Genomic DNA, 13,774 nt, shown 5'->3' on the forward strand with positions numbered 1-13,774 from the left:
CAAAAGGCTGAGAAACTTAGCTATAGGGCACCTCGTACAAAAACCAAGCCCGTATTAATTGCTCATACATGTATGAGGAGAGGTAGATGTTTGAAAATTGGAACCTGCTGGTTGCTGAGTTTGAAAGGATGTGGGTGAAATCTCGATAACCGGTCAGACCTTTATGATGTGCTGGTGGAGAGCAGAAGATTTGTCAATAACCTCATAGTCCTATGCTAACGGAATGACCCGAGTATCCCAGGACAGCGAAGCTGTGCTCGAGTGCTAAGCCTTCCGAATTAACGGCAATGAGTAATAACCCACTCTTCATCTACGTGCTCTGCCCACGCGAGGCTGATGATTTTTTTTTTTTAACGCGTTTCTCAAAATTTCAAGAGCTATTTTTGTATGCGGGGTGTTGTGGGTTCCAGCAGGCGGCTGCGGAGCGGGTTTTCTGAGGCTGGATGGCTGCTGTGATCGAGGTTCCAGGGTTCCCTCCCAAAAGTGAGATTAACGTGGTCAGTGTTACACGCACGAGGACAACAGCTGGGCGTTTCTCTCCTCCTGCTGAGAGAAAGGCCTTTGGGGGGTTTGGTGCACCGCTTGATTCCTATAAAAATGCATCTCTGTCATATTGATCTGTAGCGCATTTTCAAAGCCGTGGTTAAGGCTGTGTCAGGTTTTCTGTCAGTTCGGTTTTGCAGATGTTATTACCGTAAGATAATATCCGTGCCCTGCCGTCACCCCCTTCCCACCCCGTGTCACAGCTGGGGCCGTAACGGAGCAATTCGGCGTCTGGCTGCTCACCTTGCAGCACAAAGTCCTACTGGTGGCCCTGCAGCCTGAACCTTGCAGTCCCTGCAAGAGTATTTGTCTGCCTGGAGGGAGAGTGCGTAGAGTTACCGGTTTAGCAGTCTTGAAGAAAGACTTTGAAAATTCTTGGTCATTTCTTCAAAATGCGTGTAACTTTGGGGTCTTTTTCAGCTGTTGGGTGACCGGTTCCTTCCCTCCTGAAGGCAGTGGGCATTTGGTTGAGCTCCAGGTCCTTTAAATAATGCGTTGCCCACCTTTAAGATTTTTTTGAAGAATGCGTTGCTCTGTCTAGTCAGATATTTGTAATCGTTTGAATTGCTTTTTTTTTTGCAGAGTGGCCTAGTGTACATGTGGACCAGCTGTTTTCTGACCCAACCATTCCTTTTTTTTTTAAATCTGTTCAGAAAGGTATTTATCTGCAACCAGACCGTTTTCACTCTTAGTCTGGACCCACCTGCACACTGCACGGCCACGCTAAATCCAAAAGCTATTGCCTGTTACGACGTTAACCATAGCAAGAAAAGCTGGGGAGGCGGGGGTGGGAACTAAGAGGATAATCTGGACTTTAGTTTGGGTACTAACGATAGTCGATCTGTTTTAACTTTAAAAAAAAAAAGGAAAAAAAAAAAGAAAAAAAAAAAAGCTTGCACCAAAGTCACCAAAGAACCTTTAGGAAATGTTACAGTTGTGACAGGAAGTAAGAAAGTTAATTTCACTGTTTTAGGTGATTCCCCCTGTTTGTGAACTACATATTGCAGTTACAGCAAGCAAACATTTGGCTTAGTGTCACAGTGACCATCCGTTTCTGCACAGATTGCTCTTTCAGGTACTTTTTCAAGTCTGTAAGGGATTTTCTCATTCCACCTCTGGAACTGCTAGTGGACCACTGTGAACCAGCTGGAGGTGATGTGGGGTGCTGGTTCATCTTTGCTTTTAGGGTTTTGCTCACAATGTTTTTAACAGGCCCATTAAAAAACAAAACATTACAATAACTTCATGTCCTAGTGTTGGTGTGAAACCAGAATTTAGCAAAAGAGTCACGGATGCGCATGCGAGAGCACCTCTGGCTGCTGCTGCTCGTCACAGTGCCTGGAGTAAGGAGGAACTTGCCGCAGATTGCAGCCACCTGGAGCTATGAATGTACAACCCTTTTACGCTCGCCTTCCCGTGCCCCTGTGGCGTTCCTCCCCTACGTGCTTGACATCTTCCAGTCCGCGCCCCTGTTTGCCTCCACGCATCGTGAAAGCTCCTGTGTTGGAATCTTCCTCGGTTAGGTGTGTTGTAGATGGTCATGCATTCCTTCTGTTCCTTTACTGTTAGTGAGGAGAAGAGTCACAACGGGCGAAGCGATTGAAAAGGCCTATTTTCTTCACTGTTAAAACAAACAAACAAACAAAAAAGGCAAGATGCAAAATGGCTTTCCTTATTGCTGCCCACTTGGCACTTTGACGAAAGGGTAACTAAGTGCAGCTGGCTGTATCTTAGTTAGGCTGGTTATCAGCGTGCGTTTAAACCATTCTTTTTTAAAGTCTTTTTCCTGTGTTAATTAATTGGCCTTCTGATTGCATTAGTGTGTTGTGAATAGCACCCAGGAACTCGGTGCCTGCTGGCTGTGGGGCAGCGCTGGGTCCCATGGGATTCACTAATGCATGTACTCCCCGCGCGGGATGCACCTTAGTATCTGAAACTGGATCGGGATCTCCAAGTTCATAGCCGACTACCAATGGGTAAACCACTAACGACGGGTTTCCACGGAAATGTGTAGCACTGATGCTTGCAGATATTGTCATTGGAGGATAATACAGACTAACTCAAAATGTAGCAATGCAAGATTGTACCGGTTAGGTTTGGAAACGGGTTCCTCATTATTTTTGGCAGTGCGCTTTCGACCTCCGAGAGCAGCAGTAATGTAGGCTGCTTGTGCGCCGACGGGCCCATTGCAGTGCTGGGGATGCTGAATTCCTCATGCATTTGAAGTGTTCGTGCTCTGTGCCCTAAAACTGCCATGTCCCTTAAACTTGAGAAAACACAAGCTTATTTGCACTAGAAAGAACGGCCAAAAACAATTCTAGGAGGACAGGGTGAAGAGCACCAGTCTGAACCTCTTTTCTCACAAGAGAATTTCCTATGAAAGCCCTCACCTCTGTTTCAAAATTGTGTGGTCTGGGCAGAAAGTCTGTCAGTTCAATAATGAAATCCTAATGCACTTTATATTGTGTAAATACTAGGGGCACGTCTCTGCCACTGGCCTGGCAAGGGGTGCTTCAGCAGCATAGTCTAATTCTGGAAGAGGTCGTATCCCACATGCCTGTGTCTAGTACGGACCTGTTGTGCTCGCTTGACCCAGCTCCGTTCCCGTGTAAGAGGGACAGGCGCGGCGGTGTGGACCCTCCTGGCCCCTTCGAGGCGGGATGTTGAGGTGCAGTTTGCAGAGCTCCAGAGCATCCTCAGCTGTTGGCGGCTCCGCTGCTTGCTGTGGCTCCCCGGCGGCTCCGAACCCAGCCCTGAACGTTGATGCCAAGGCTTAAAAAGGAGTTTTTCATGGAGATAGTTTTACAAAGCCGAGTTGTCGTGCTCGGCTTTCCCCTCCATCAGAGCAGACACTCATGCTGTCCCTCACGGGTTTGTTTCTGGTGGAAGGGGCTGCGGGGGCTTCCCCGCAGCACTGGCCTCAGCCCGCGGCCTTTCTCGGTGAAGGACTAGCAGGCGAGTGTGCTGGCCGGAGGTTGGAAGGCTTTCTGTGGCCAGGTTCCCTGTGTGGCACTACGGAGGAGGTGACAAAAATCCAGGCAGCCGGCCCAGCCTCCCTGCATCACCTCTCGTGAACTTCACCCAAAGAGAGGCAGCAGTGGCGGCAATCTGCTCTTCGTCGTGTTCCTTATATGTATTCAATATATAAAAGTTCATATTCACGTGTAGGCATTAATATATTTATGTGAGTATATTCTAGCCTGTAATAGCTCGTAGCGAAATAATCTATTTATCAGAAGTACACAGACTAAAAAGATGGGGCTCAAGAGGCAGTGTCTCCTACTAGCGGTTTGGATAAACGCGTTATTTCACTGAGAGCTCTTTGCTGCTTATCTCGGCCCTTTTAAGATTTCTGCTCTTAAGCACTCATCTCATCTCTTAGGTTTCCAGCAAGGCTGCAAGGGGAAACGTAGGCTAAAGGAGGCAAAACTCTGCCTGCGAGGCCTTGTGCAGGCAGAGCAAGAGCTGCAGGTAACAGCCAGCTGCTGCGCTGCGGGCCACGTCGTGCCATTTTAAAATCCACTGCAAACCATTATTATTATAATGTTCATAAAATGTGCCGTTGGAAGTATTCAAAAACTGTCCCTTATACAAAACAAAAAACATCAAGCAATTATCAAAATCGGCTTTGGCATCTGTTTTTTTCCTGATGCTATAGTCTAATGGTGGTACCATTTGTCTCCCATGGCCTGGTGGCGTGACCTGAACTCGTGGGGACGGTGTCTGGTAGTCGCTAGGAAGCCTGCTGCTGGCTAGACTTGCAGCCCTTTTAGCCAAGTGTAGTGATTTTTCTAGCAGAAAAGGGGTTATTAGTGTGTATCTTTATTGTGCAGACTTTGCACCCTGTGAACAATTAATTAATAAGCAGGTTTTAGTTTCATTGCATTCATACTTTTTGCTGTACATACGGTATATGTATACAATTTATAAAGTAATTCTTAAAGAAAAGTATAATTTCCATTTAATTTTCTACGCTATTTCCTCCAAAATTAAAATGTCCTTTATTTTTAATTATTTAACAAATTGTGTTGTCTAAAATCTGCCTTTCCCCTCTTGCCCGTCCATTTCTTTTAAACAAAGCTTGTATCTGAGATGCCTACTTTACCCAAGTAAGACTGGAAGTAAAGGCTACGCTGAACATAGCACAAGCTCCTTGCTTTTTAGTCCTCTGTATGGATGCTTTCGGCAGAAATCTTGCGAATATCACAGTGGCAGAGCTACAGATGCACGTGGTAGTGAGTACATCCAGCACTCGGACCACTGCGGACCTGGTGTGCTCTCCTAGCTGTGGGCTGGGACCTCGGGCTGTGTTCTCTTGGACCAGGACACTGGCAGAGGCCTAAAGTGTCCCCAGGCTGAAGCTGTGCTCCTTGTCACCTGTGCACGTGGTGTTTCCTCATGGTTTCTCTGCTGATAGGGCTGTAGGGCATCGTCTCCATTCAGCAGTGGCTTTGTCTCCTGTACGTTATTCACGCTACTACTAGCAATGTCTTTTGTTGACCCCACTGTCCTGTCGTTTTCATCTGGAGCCATGAAATTTCCATTGCGTGGCTGCAAAACCAAGCAGGTGGGAGTAGCCGGAGAAGCAAGACCCACCCGACATGCTTTGCTCTCCTTTGTGGGAGTCTGACATGAGGCCCACACGGGGCCTGGTTCTCATGAAGCTTTGCAGCTTCCCTCCACGCCCGAGACGCTTGTAGCTTCTTATCTCTCAGCCTGCCGGGGCTGTGCGCACACAGCAGTGGGCATTCGTGGTAATTCGGCCTTGGCTAAAAACGGCTGAAATCCGTAGGATAACAGGAAAACAGCCCTGACAGGGTACGAGGTGCTCCTGGGCTCGGGCATTTGGGATAAAAGCTGAAGCCACATCTGCTGCTGCTCTGTTTCTCCAAAATCCACAGAAGCTTTAATCAGCTGACGCCAATTTTTACACGATAATCCTGGTGCTACCGGTTGTCATTGTAATGGAGTTGTTCTTCCTGATATTTGGTCACACCCGTGCTGGGTTCCCCACCTGTATCTCCACAAAGGCAATGCTATTTTAAAGCATTGTGTTAAAATAAGATACCGGGAGCTCCCCAGGGTGCCATCGGTGGGTAGGGAGAGCTCGGAGGGTTCCCGACGATTGGAGCTCGGCTGCGGCAGCGTGCAGAGCACAGCGGCGCATTTCCACCGGTGTGCCCCTAATGAAACGTGGCAGGGGAACAAATGGCAGGAATTATCAGGTAGCTTTTCTTGCCGGCGCTTCGGGAGAAGCCAGGCCTCTGGCTTCTTCCGCAGAGAAATCTTATGTCTTTTTTCTTTCTTTCTTTAATAACATTAATGAAAGTCATAGGAGACATTGATTAAGAATTGGTTTTCTAGAAATGTCAAAGCATATGCCGAGGTTTCAGGCCTTGGACGGCGCGTTGGCATTTCTGCGATTAATGTGATTAGGTTGTTCCTGCCGCGTGTCGAGGTGCCCTGCAAAACGTAAACCCACAGCCTCGGGGGGCCTTTTCTTTCCCTTAACTTCTAGAAATCCATACACTGGTGTTACATTCTGGTATTTCTGCGTGTGCTGAGCGTGTTTTGTGTTTGTACCGTCTCCAGCAGTACTGACCCCATGTCGAGGTGCCTGGCTGCCACCCCAACGAAGCTCTCACTAATGACTTTGTGGTCATCTCCCTACTCGACAGGCTACCTTGAAATGCTTCACCCGGCACGTGGAAATCGCTAGCTCTTTAGAAAGTGGCTGCCGTAAATTCTTTACAGAGACGTACACTGTCTTTTAGGCGTTCAGCCCTGTGCTACACACTGGTATCGAACAGGAAGGAGCAACAGCTCCTGCATCCGAGCTCTTGGGCAGAGATGTGCTAGTTAGATAGGTTGCTCAGACACTGTGGGGCAAGTCCCTCCCGCAGGCAGAAGGACTCTGTGTCTAGCTGTTTTATAATCTTGATAATTTGCCCTGCACAGATTTAATTTGAGGAAACGATCACCCTTCATGTCAGCTGCTGGAAGACAGCGAAAGCTAAGGCTCTCTGCCTAGCCCCACCGAGCACAGTGCTGATACAACATCTGTGAGTTTATATACATGACACACTGTTTAACATAGAGGCAAGGGAGAGAGGAGTGTGATATATATATATATATATATATATGCATAAATATATAAAATAGTATTATTTTCCCGTTTCCAATAGGTCTTTCACTTTTGGTACGTTAAAATTTTAGCTGTCGTCTGTTCTGTTATCCGTATCAGATATGTTCAACGTGCAATACAAGCAGGGAGATAGATTTCGCAAGCAATATCAGCATAACATACTCTTAACGGTAGATCTTTACACTACAAATTGCGTGCAATAGAATCTCCATTTCAGAACAGCAGAGACGATGTGGGATAAAAGGCGCGGGTTAACCTCAGGCTCCTGCAAGTATTCCCATCTGGTCGTTGTTCTCAGCACATTTTGTTGGCAAGAAGCAGCAGGAGAGGGGGAGTGAGAGCAGAGACGAGCGCTTCCCACCAAGGTAGAGGAATGAATAGGCAGGAGGGGGTGGAGGGAGGCAAGGACAGGATTCGTGCTCCACGGAGTCACAGTGCACGACGAGTGCTGCCTGCGGTAGGGGAAGAGGTGGCACTGCCAGCACCGGTGCCTGTGTTCCTGCAGCGACTCGGGGAGAGGCAGGGAGCCCAAGCCCATATCTCTGCTCTCAGGGACCAGGCTGGGTCTCCTTGGCCCTGTCTCGCTCCTCTTTGGGCACGTCTGTCCGGCGGTAACAGCCTGCTGCTGGGTCACCTGCCAGCCCAAGACTATGCAGCACTGTGGACTTGAAGCGCTGAGTCTCACCGACGGACCCCATCAGGGCCAAGTGGATCCAGCTGAGGACATTGCTGCTTTTCCAGTTTGCTTTCAAAGACTCAGGTAACTTCATTTTTACCATGCTGGAGAGGGCCTGGGCTTGGCCAGGAGTACGTGCAGAAGCGTAGGGGAACAGACAGGTGTTGGTTGCCTGCAAAGGTTGCTCATGCCATCTCAGTTTTCGCAGCATCGCGTGTGCTTTTCTCGCTGCAGGAGCCAGTGGGAGCTGTGTGAAGGAGCATGGTGTTGCCTTTAGGGCAGCTGCTCGTTCGCGTACAGGGAAGGTTGGAGGGAACTAGAGGGAAAGAAAGGACGGCCCTGCTGAGAAAGCAGCTTTCCAGAAACGCGTTCTGCGCCATCTTTGCGAAAGGGTTTGTGTCATTTTTAGCAAGGCTCTTTGCAGGTGATCGCCACCGGTGTAGACTTTCTGTTCCCGGACACTGCTGTAGGTACTCAGAGGTCTGCTCCACAGGAGCAGGCAGTGTTAGTGGCTGTTGAGAGCTGTGCTTTGAGCAAGTGAAGTGCTGCAATAACTGCAGGTACTCCACAAAATCTGTCAGCATTGCAAGCTGGGCCTCCCAGTAGTGAGACTGGGTAGCTTTGGCTTTATTCTGCCTGTGCCTGTGTTCCCCACTGATAAAATGGGGTGAACGATACCTCCCTACCTCATCAGGGTATGAGAAAGTTGAGTTCATTTGGCATTGCAGTTTTTGTGGTCAATAGTGATGATCTCCAAAAGCAAAGTAAGATGAAATTCTGGGTGCAACACACTGAGTAGATACGTCTGCAGTGTTTGGAAGGTACACATAGGTAAGGCTTGGGTTACATGCAGAACAGTGAATCAAAAAGAAATCCATAATCTAGAGGAGAAGGGACAGTCGTAAGAGATTGCAGATTTAAACTCTCTATGCACATGTCCAAAGGTCAGAATTAAGGTTATTCAGAAAATCCTTAATTCTGGCACTTTCTGACTTTTGCTCAGTTTTCCAACTTTTTTTTTCTCTGCTGTATACACTGGTATACTGTCTTCTTGCAAAAGACACTTGGTTGTTAAATAGATTTGGTTTTTTTTTGGTCCTGAATGGCATCTCACAAGTCGTACGAGAACTCCACCTCACAGCATCTTCCCAGGAAGGAAGAAGTATGAAGAAGTCTAAGGGTGAGGGGGACGAGGGGAAGTTTTACATTACGTATGGCTATAAGGGACCTCGAGAGAACATCAGCGGTGGTCCCCCGGGCAAAGGGTGGGACTAGCTAAACCAGAGCCCTTCCTCACACTGATTCTCAGCCTGGCTGGCACTCAGGCTGCAGAAAGATACAAAGGCAGTGATTGACCTGACATTAAACTTTAATTTTGCTGTTGTGGGGCCACCTCTGATGGTATGTTTCAGGGTCTACACAACAAAAAACACCTGTATTTCTTCCAAGTTAAACAACGTGGAAAAATTTGCTCTCTTAAACCTCCAGTGCTGGATATTCACCATCCTCCCTAGACATGGTTTCCATGGTTCACCCTGCTTGCTGTTAGATCCTTTTCCTCCTGTCCAGCCTGTGTTTCCCATGCTACCATCTTCCTCTGTCCCTTTTTGTCTCACAAGCCACGTTCTCAAGAAGAGTTATGGAAGCAGTTCGTTCCCTTCCTTGCTTGCAGCTCTTTTACATAGTTAAAGACGTGTCCGGTCTCTTCTGCATCCTCTTCTAAGCACATTCAGAGCCTTCCACCAAGGGTAGTTTGTAGCCCTCATCATGTTTTTGCTGCTTTCTCTAAACTCCTTCTGATCAGTCTGTCTGTCCTGAACCCGGAATTAGAGAATCCAAAATCAGGAGAAATACATGTGCTGCCATCTTACCAGCCTTGAGCAGAAGGAGCACAAACAATTTAAGATTTTATACACCCAGCATGTTGGGTTTTTCAACAACATACTTGCTGACTTGAGCCCTGTTTGTAAGTCTGCATCCTCCCAGGTCCTCTTCGTAGAGCTAAGACAAAGGCACTCGTTTCTCACCCTTCGTCTGTACAGAGGCTTTTTTCTGCAGTAACACAGAAGCTTGCATTTACCTTGACCAAGTTGCATCTCGTTTCTTTTCAGATAATTTCTTGACCTTGTCAAGATCAGTTTCAGTTCTAATCCCATTCCTCCTAGAGCTCACGGTCCTTCCCAGGGATGCACCATTTGCAGGTTAAATTATTCTTACCCATCATCAAATCATCCATCCACATGTGGAAGAGAGCAGTACCTAGGGTAGGCAGAACTCGTCGGGACCTCTCCTGATACATCGCACCAGATTGACTGTGTTACTAATTAAACAGGCTAATTGTATAAATCATAACCTGCTCCTCCTCGAGGCTGTGATTTTTCCCAGCTGCTGACTTTTGTTTCTCCCTTCTTTTTCTGAGTCTGAGTAGGCTATACAGAGTCTAAACAGTAGTTCTTGCCCTTCTTTAATAGTTCTAGAAAATCCGGACTGTTAAGATACTACAGTACACATTTTCCACAAAGCCTTGCAATATCAATCTTTTTTTGTGCACGGTAGGGTGGCAGAACACCAGCTAACATTCATGCCTTTGCTTATTTCTGAATAGGACATAGAAAAAATAGCCCATCAACAGGCCTTCTCCTAAATATAAAAGTTATTTTCATTGACACCCTCCCCATCTTCACAATATTTATATTTGGATTGCTTCAGTGGTCACGAGCTCAAGATATGTTCCTGTCTGTAGGCTTTCTTTGCAGGCACACACAGGCTTGGGTTAACCAGGAGTATACGAGGGAGAGGAAAAAATGTGTTCCTGCAAATCAGCCTCAGAAGCTGCCCATGGTCTAACTGTTGGGAGAAATGATGCTGAATAAACCGTGGTACTCAAGGTGTAAGAGTCTCCTCCAGCACTAACAAGATACCTGTTTAGGCACAAACATAAAGAATGCACCTAGTGGCTGCCTGTGCCAATTTAGTTTGAAATACAGGCTTTGCGTTGCGTCCCAAACCTCCCAGGGATTGTTGCATAACAATGTAAAACATTATTTTCATCATGCAATAATTTAAATAGTCACCAACATATTTACTTGAATTTTGCCAATTTTAAGAAAATTTTGTTTTAAATTGGCATTCATCTGTGTTCCTTCTGATTCTCCTGCCATTTTTTGTTTGCGCTTGTGTTCTGTCATTCCCTCCTCACCTTACATCGATGGGATTTCTGGTTTTCTGTAATGTTAGCATTGCTGCTATTTGTTTGATAAAAATTGGGGTCTCAAAGCAAAACTGGCCGACAACACAAGTTTCTGTTTTCCATGATCCTTTCAGCAGTAAAACACTCAACACACAAAGAACTCGTTCTGCTTTAAACAGATTTGGGGCATCATCATCATCGGGACCTGAAAAAGAAACCAACATTAGATCAGTATTTCTAATGGAAAAGGTGTGACCGTGGGGTTTTTGCCTTTCAAGGTGTTTGGAAATCTGGCTGCAAATCACCTTGCATTGTCAGGAGTGTCAAACAACTGCAACTGCTCTGAGAAGGCAATGGAAATATCTTGTACTCCATGGGTGAAATATTTTTTTTTTTTTTTTTTAATTTAGCAAGATATTCAATGTTGATGTTCACTCTCAGACAGTTCTGTCTCCTACCTGGGCTGTTCCTGCTTTCTCCGTACCGGTTTTAGGCAGCTCTTCTTATTTCTTGGGCAGTGGCTACGTGTCGGGCTGCTCAGAAAGCCTTTCGACGAGCTTGTCATAATGTGGTCACGTCGCCACCTCTTTCCAAGCTGCGCTTCAAGCAGTGCCCATCCGGCGATGCAAGATAACTGCTTGAAAAGCGCTGGGTTTTAATTTTTTCTCCCAACTCCCAGAAGCTTCATCTGTGTTGAAAGTTAATTGGATTTTCCTTAGTAACATTTTTATTGCAAGGTGATCTGACAGTTTGGTGTAGGTATAGCCATAAAGCAGTGCCTCCCGTTCCGTGCAGGCTCTCGCACTGCTCTAATCACTTGACACACGTATCTGAGCGCCTTCCAGAAGCGCGTTTAAGCATATGACTAACATCTGTCACACCGCAGTTGTTCTTTCTTTCATCCTCTTCCTATGGGAAAGGCTGAATGTGCCAATGCAGCCCTGGTATTTTTAACATAAATTAATTATCCATGCTGTTCGGCGTTGATGTCCTAAAGCACGTGCCGAAGCACGTCTCACACCAGCAGCAGCAGCCCCTGCTGGCTTCGCAGCCAGGAGCAAGCCAGAGGACTCTCGGGCTCCCGGGTGGCCAAGTTTGACATTGGCACCGAAGGCTTGCGTTGCACCAGAGGAGAGCTTTCCTCACCAGTATTCAGCCAGCTTTAAATGCTGGGGGAGGTCAAGGAATGTCGAGGATTTAGCTATGTTGCTCTGTGTTTGGGAACTGTCTGATGTAGAAAGGTCATCTCACCTCCCGAGAGCTTCGAGTGCAAATGCAAAGCCCGAGGCAGCCCGTGGGTTCAGGCAGAGGAGGGGTGATGGAGGCTGGCAGGTTGAGCAGTGGCCTCAGCCCACGCCAGATGGTGGTGCTGAACATTTCGCAGGGCTTGTTTTCAGTTTTGTGGGTGAGGGACTTGAAGGAGAGAAGCCCCGTGGCTCTTCTGGGGGACTTCTCCCAAGTATGAGAAGCAACTGCTTGGCCAGCAGTGGGGAATCAGCTCTGACTGTCAAATGAGAGACTGCAGGGAGGGAATTCGGCAGGAACTGAAAGTGAAGATAGCGATTTTCTTTTTCTGCTGTTGTTATGATAATAGGAACCCTTTGAAGATGAACATTGAGTAGTTTCCAAGAGGATGATGCTGTTTTCACATAAGAAGCCTTCTCTTTCTGGCCAGAGCTCCGGTAAATTTATTAGGACTGTAACCTGGTTGCAGTTAGTGCTGCAATAGCCTTTCCCAGCCGCTGGGCACAGAGCCCCCAGCCTGGGGTTTGGAATACACAGCTCAAGTTGTCACGGTCATTTCTCCTGGTGCTCCTTGAGAAAGTTTCCAAAGTGGTCTAAAATGTAATCGGGCTTCATTCTTTCCTGAAATTTCACAGTCTGTTTCCAGTATGTTTGCCCATAAAGTTGGAGTAGCTCCTAACTTTTGCTGCCCTTCCTTTATAAGACCTTAATACCATAAACCAGCTCTAGCAGGCGGGGCAGGTGGCATCCTATCATTTTCTTGACATTTCATTCTACACTCACACCAAATACATTTCCAGTCACCTCTGGTCTCCTGGCCCTTTAGTCCACTTTACTGGTGGCTTCTCGATCTCTGCCAGGAGTAGCAACATCATTTTGTCCCACACATCTCATGAAGTTTGAAGGAATTTTCAAGTACCGCGCTTGTGTTGATGAATGTGACAAGCGGGAAAGTTTTTAAAATTGCCTGTTGTGATCTGTAGTCAGCCCTGCCACTGTCATGTAAGTACATCGTATGTACGTGGTTGTATATGTGAGGCATATATAAGAAGTCAAGAGAGCAGACAGCAAACCCTGTTAGACAATAATTATGTAGTTATGTTGTTGTGATGTTGTGCTGCAGTGCGTAACGTGGAAATAATCTGTGATGAGGGCTTGAAATAATTCCTAGACTTCCTCTTGGCCTGGCATCTGCCAGTCTGGAAAGACGTCCTGGTGTCTGAGGGCAACATGCTGCTGGGAATCCCAGTCCCTGAGCTTTCCCCTGTGAAGGGCATGGGTTTCTTAGCCCATCTCTTGGGCCATGCTCCATCTTCCAGCCATGGAGGTAACTGACAGTCAGTCCTTGTGTCACTGATTCCTACGGTGGGACAAGAAAAGAATGCACGTTTCATTCAGTCAGGTGGAGTCAGACTGGAATTGCTCCTGTAAAGATTTGCGATCTCTTTCCCACATCGTTGCGGGATGCAGTTTGTCCACTTAACAGCAGGAGCACGGAGAAGCCTTTCAGATCCAGAAAGGCAGTGCCTCATCCACTCCTATCTTCCTTTTTTTGTTTGGGCAAATCTAAAGGTTCGGCCCTGCCCCGTGCGTTGTTAGTCAGAAGAGCTGCCTGGGGGCCAGAGGGAATAGGGAATAGATTTTGAAGCCTTGTGTAAAATTCTTGGTAGTAAAATTATGGACTGTTGCGGTAAAAATAGACAGAAGCAAGCATTTACAGTTGCTCTGGTTTAAATGAAACTCACTGCATAGTCAACAGATGTATTTCTGGCTGAGGGGCATTCACGATAGTTACTTTTTTTTCTTCCAGATTTTTGAACACTCCCAGGATTTTTGTAGCACTGATCAGAACAGATATTTGCAGCAGAACTGAGCTACCTCTGCGGACAGTCTGTTTGGTGAGGTGCGGATAAACTCAGAAGAGTTTGAAAGCTGTAGCATTGCGCTGCTGCCATCTTTCAAAGGGTTTTTCCCA

At 46.9% G+C, this 13,774-nt stretch overlaps 1 protein-coding gene across 3 annotated transcripts in view; it reads left to right on the forward strand.

The window, feature by feature from the left end:
* The window catches only part of PURG (purine rich element binding protein G), a 29,077-nt gene that overhangs the window by 2,797 nt on the left and 12,506 nt on the right, over window positions 1-13,774 (forward strand). For 2 of the 3 annotated variants that reach the window (XR_013950530.1, XM_080590437.1), the window contains exon 3: window positions 13,610-13,697. The exons of the other annotated variant lie outside the window; for it this stretch is intronic. Coding sequence is in view for 1 of the 2 variants with exons in the window: in XM_080590437.1 (XP_080446563.1) it covers window positions 13,610-13,697 (88 nt within the window). In the remaining variant the exon portion in view is untranslated. The remainder of the gene's footprint in view (window positions 1-13,609; window positions 13,698-13,774) is intronic. 3 annotated transcript variants of the gene reach the window in all.

This window comes from Anser brachyrhynchus (genome assembly GCF_964034855.1).
Source record: "Anser brachyrhynchus genome assembly, chromosome: 4".
Lineage (NCBI taxonomy): Eukaryota > Metazoa > Chordata > Aves > Anseriformes > Anatidae > Anser > Anser brachyrhynchus.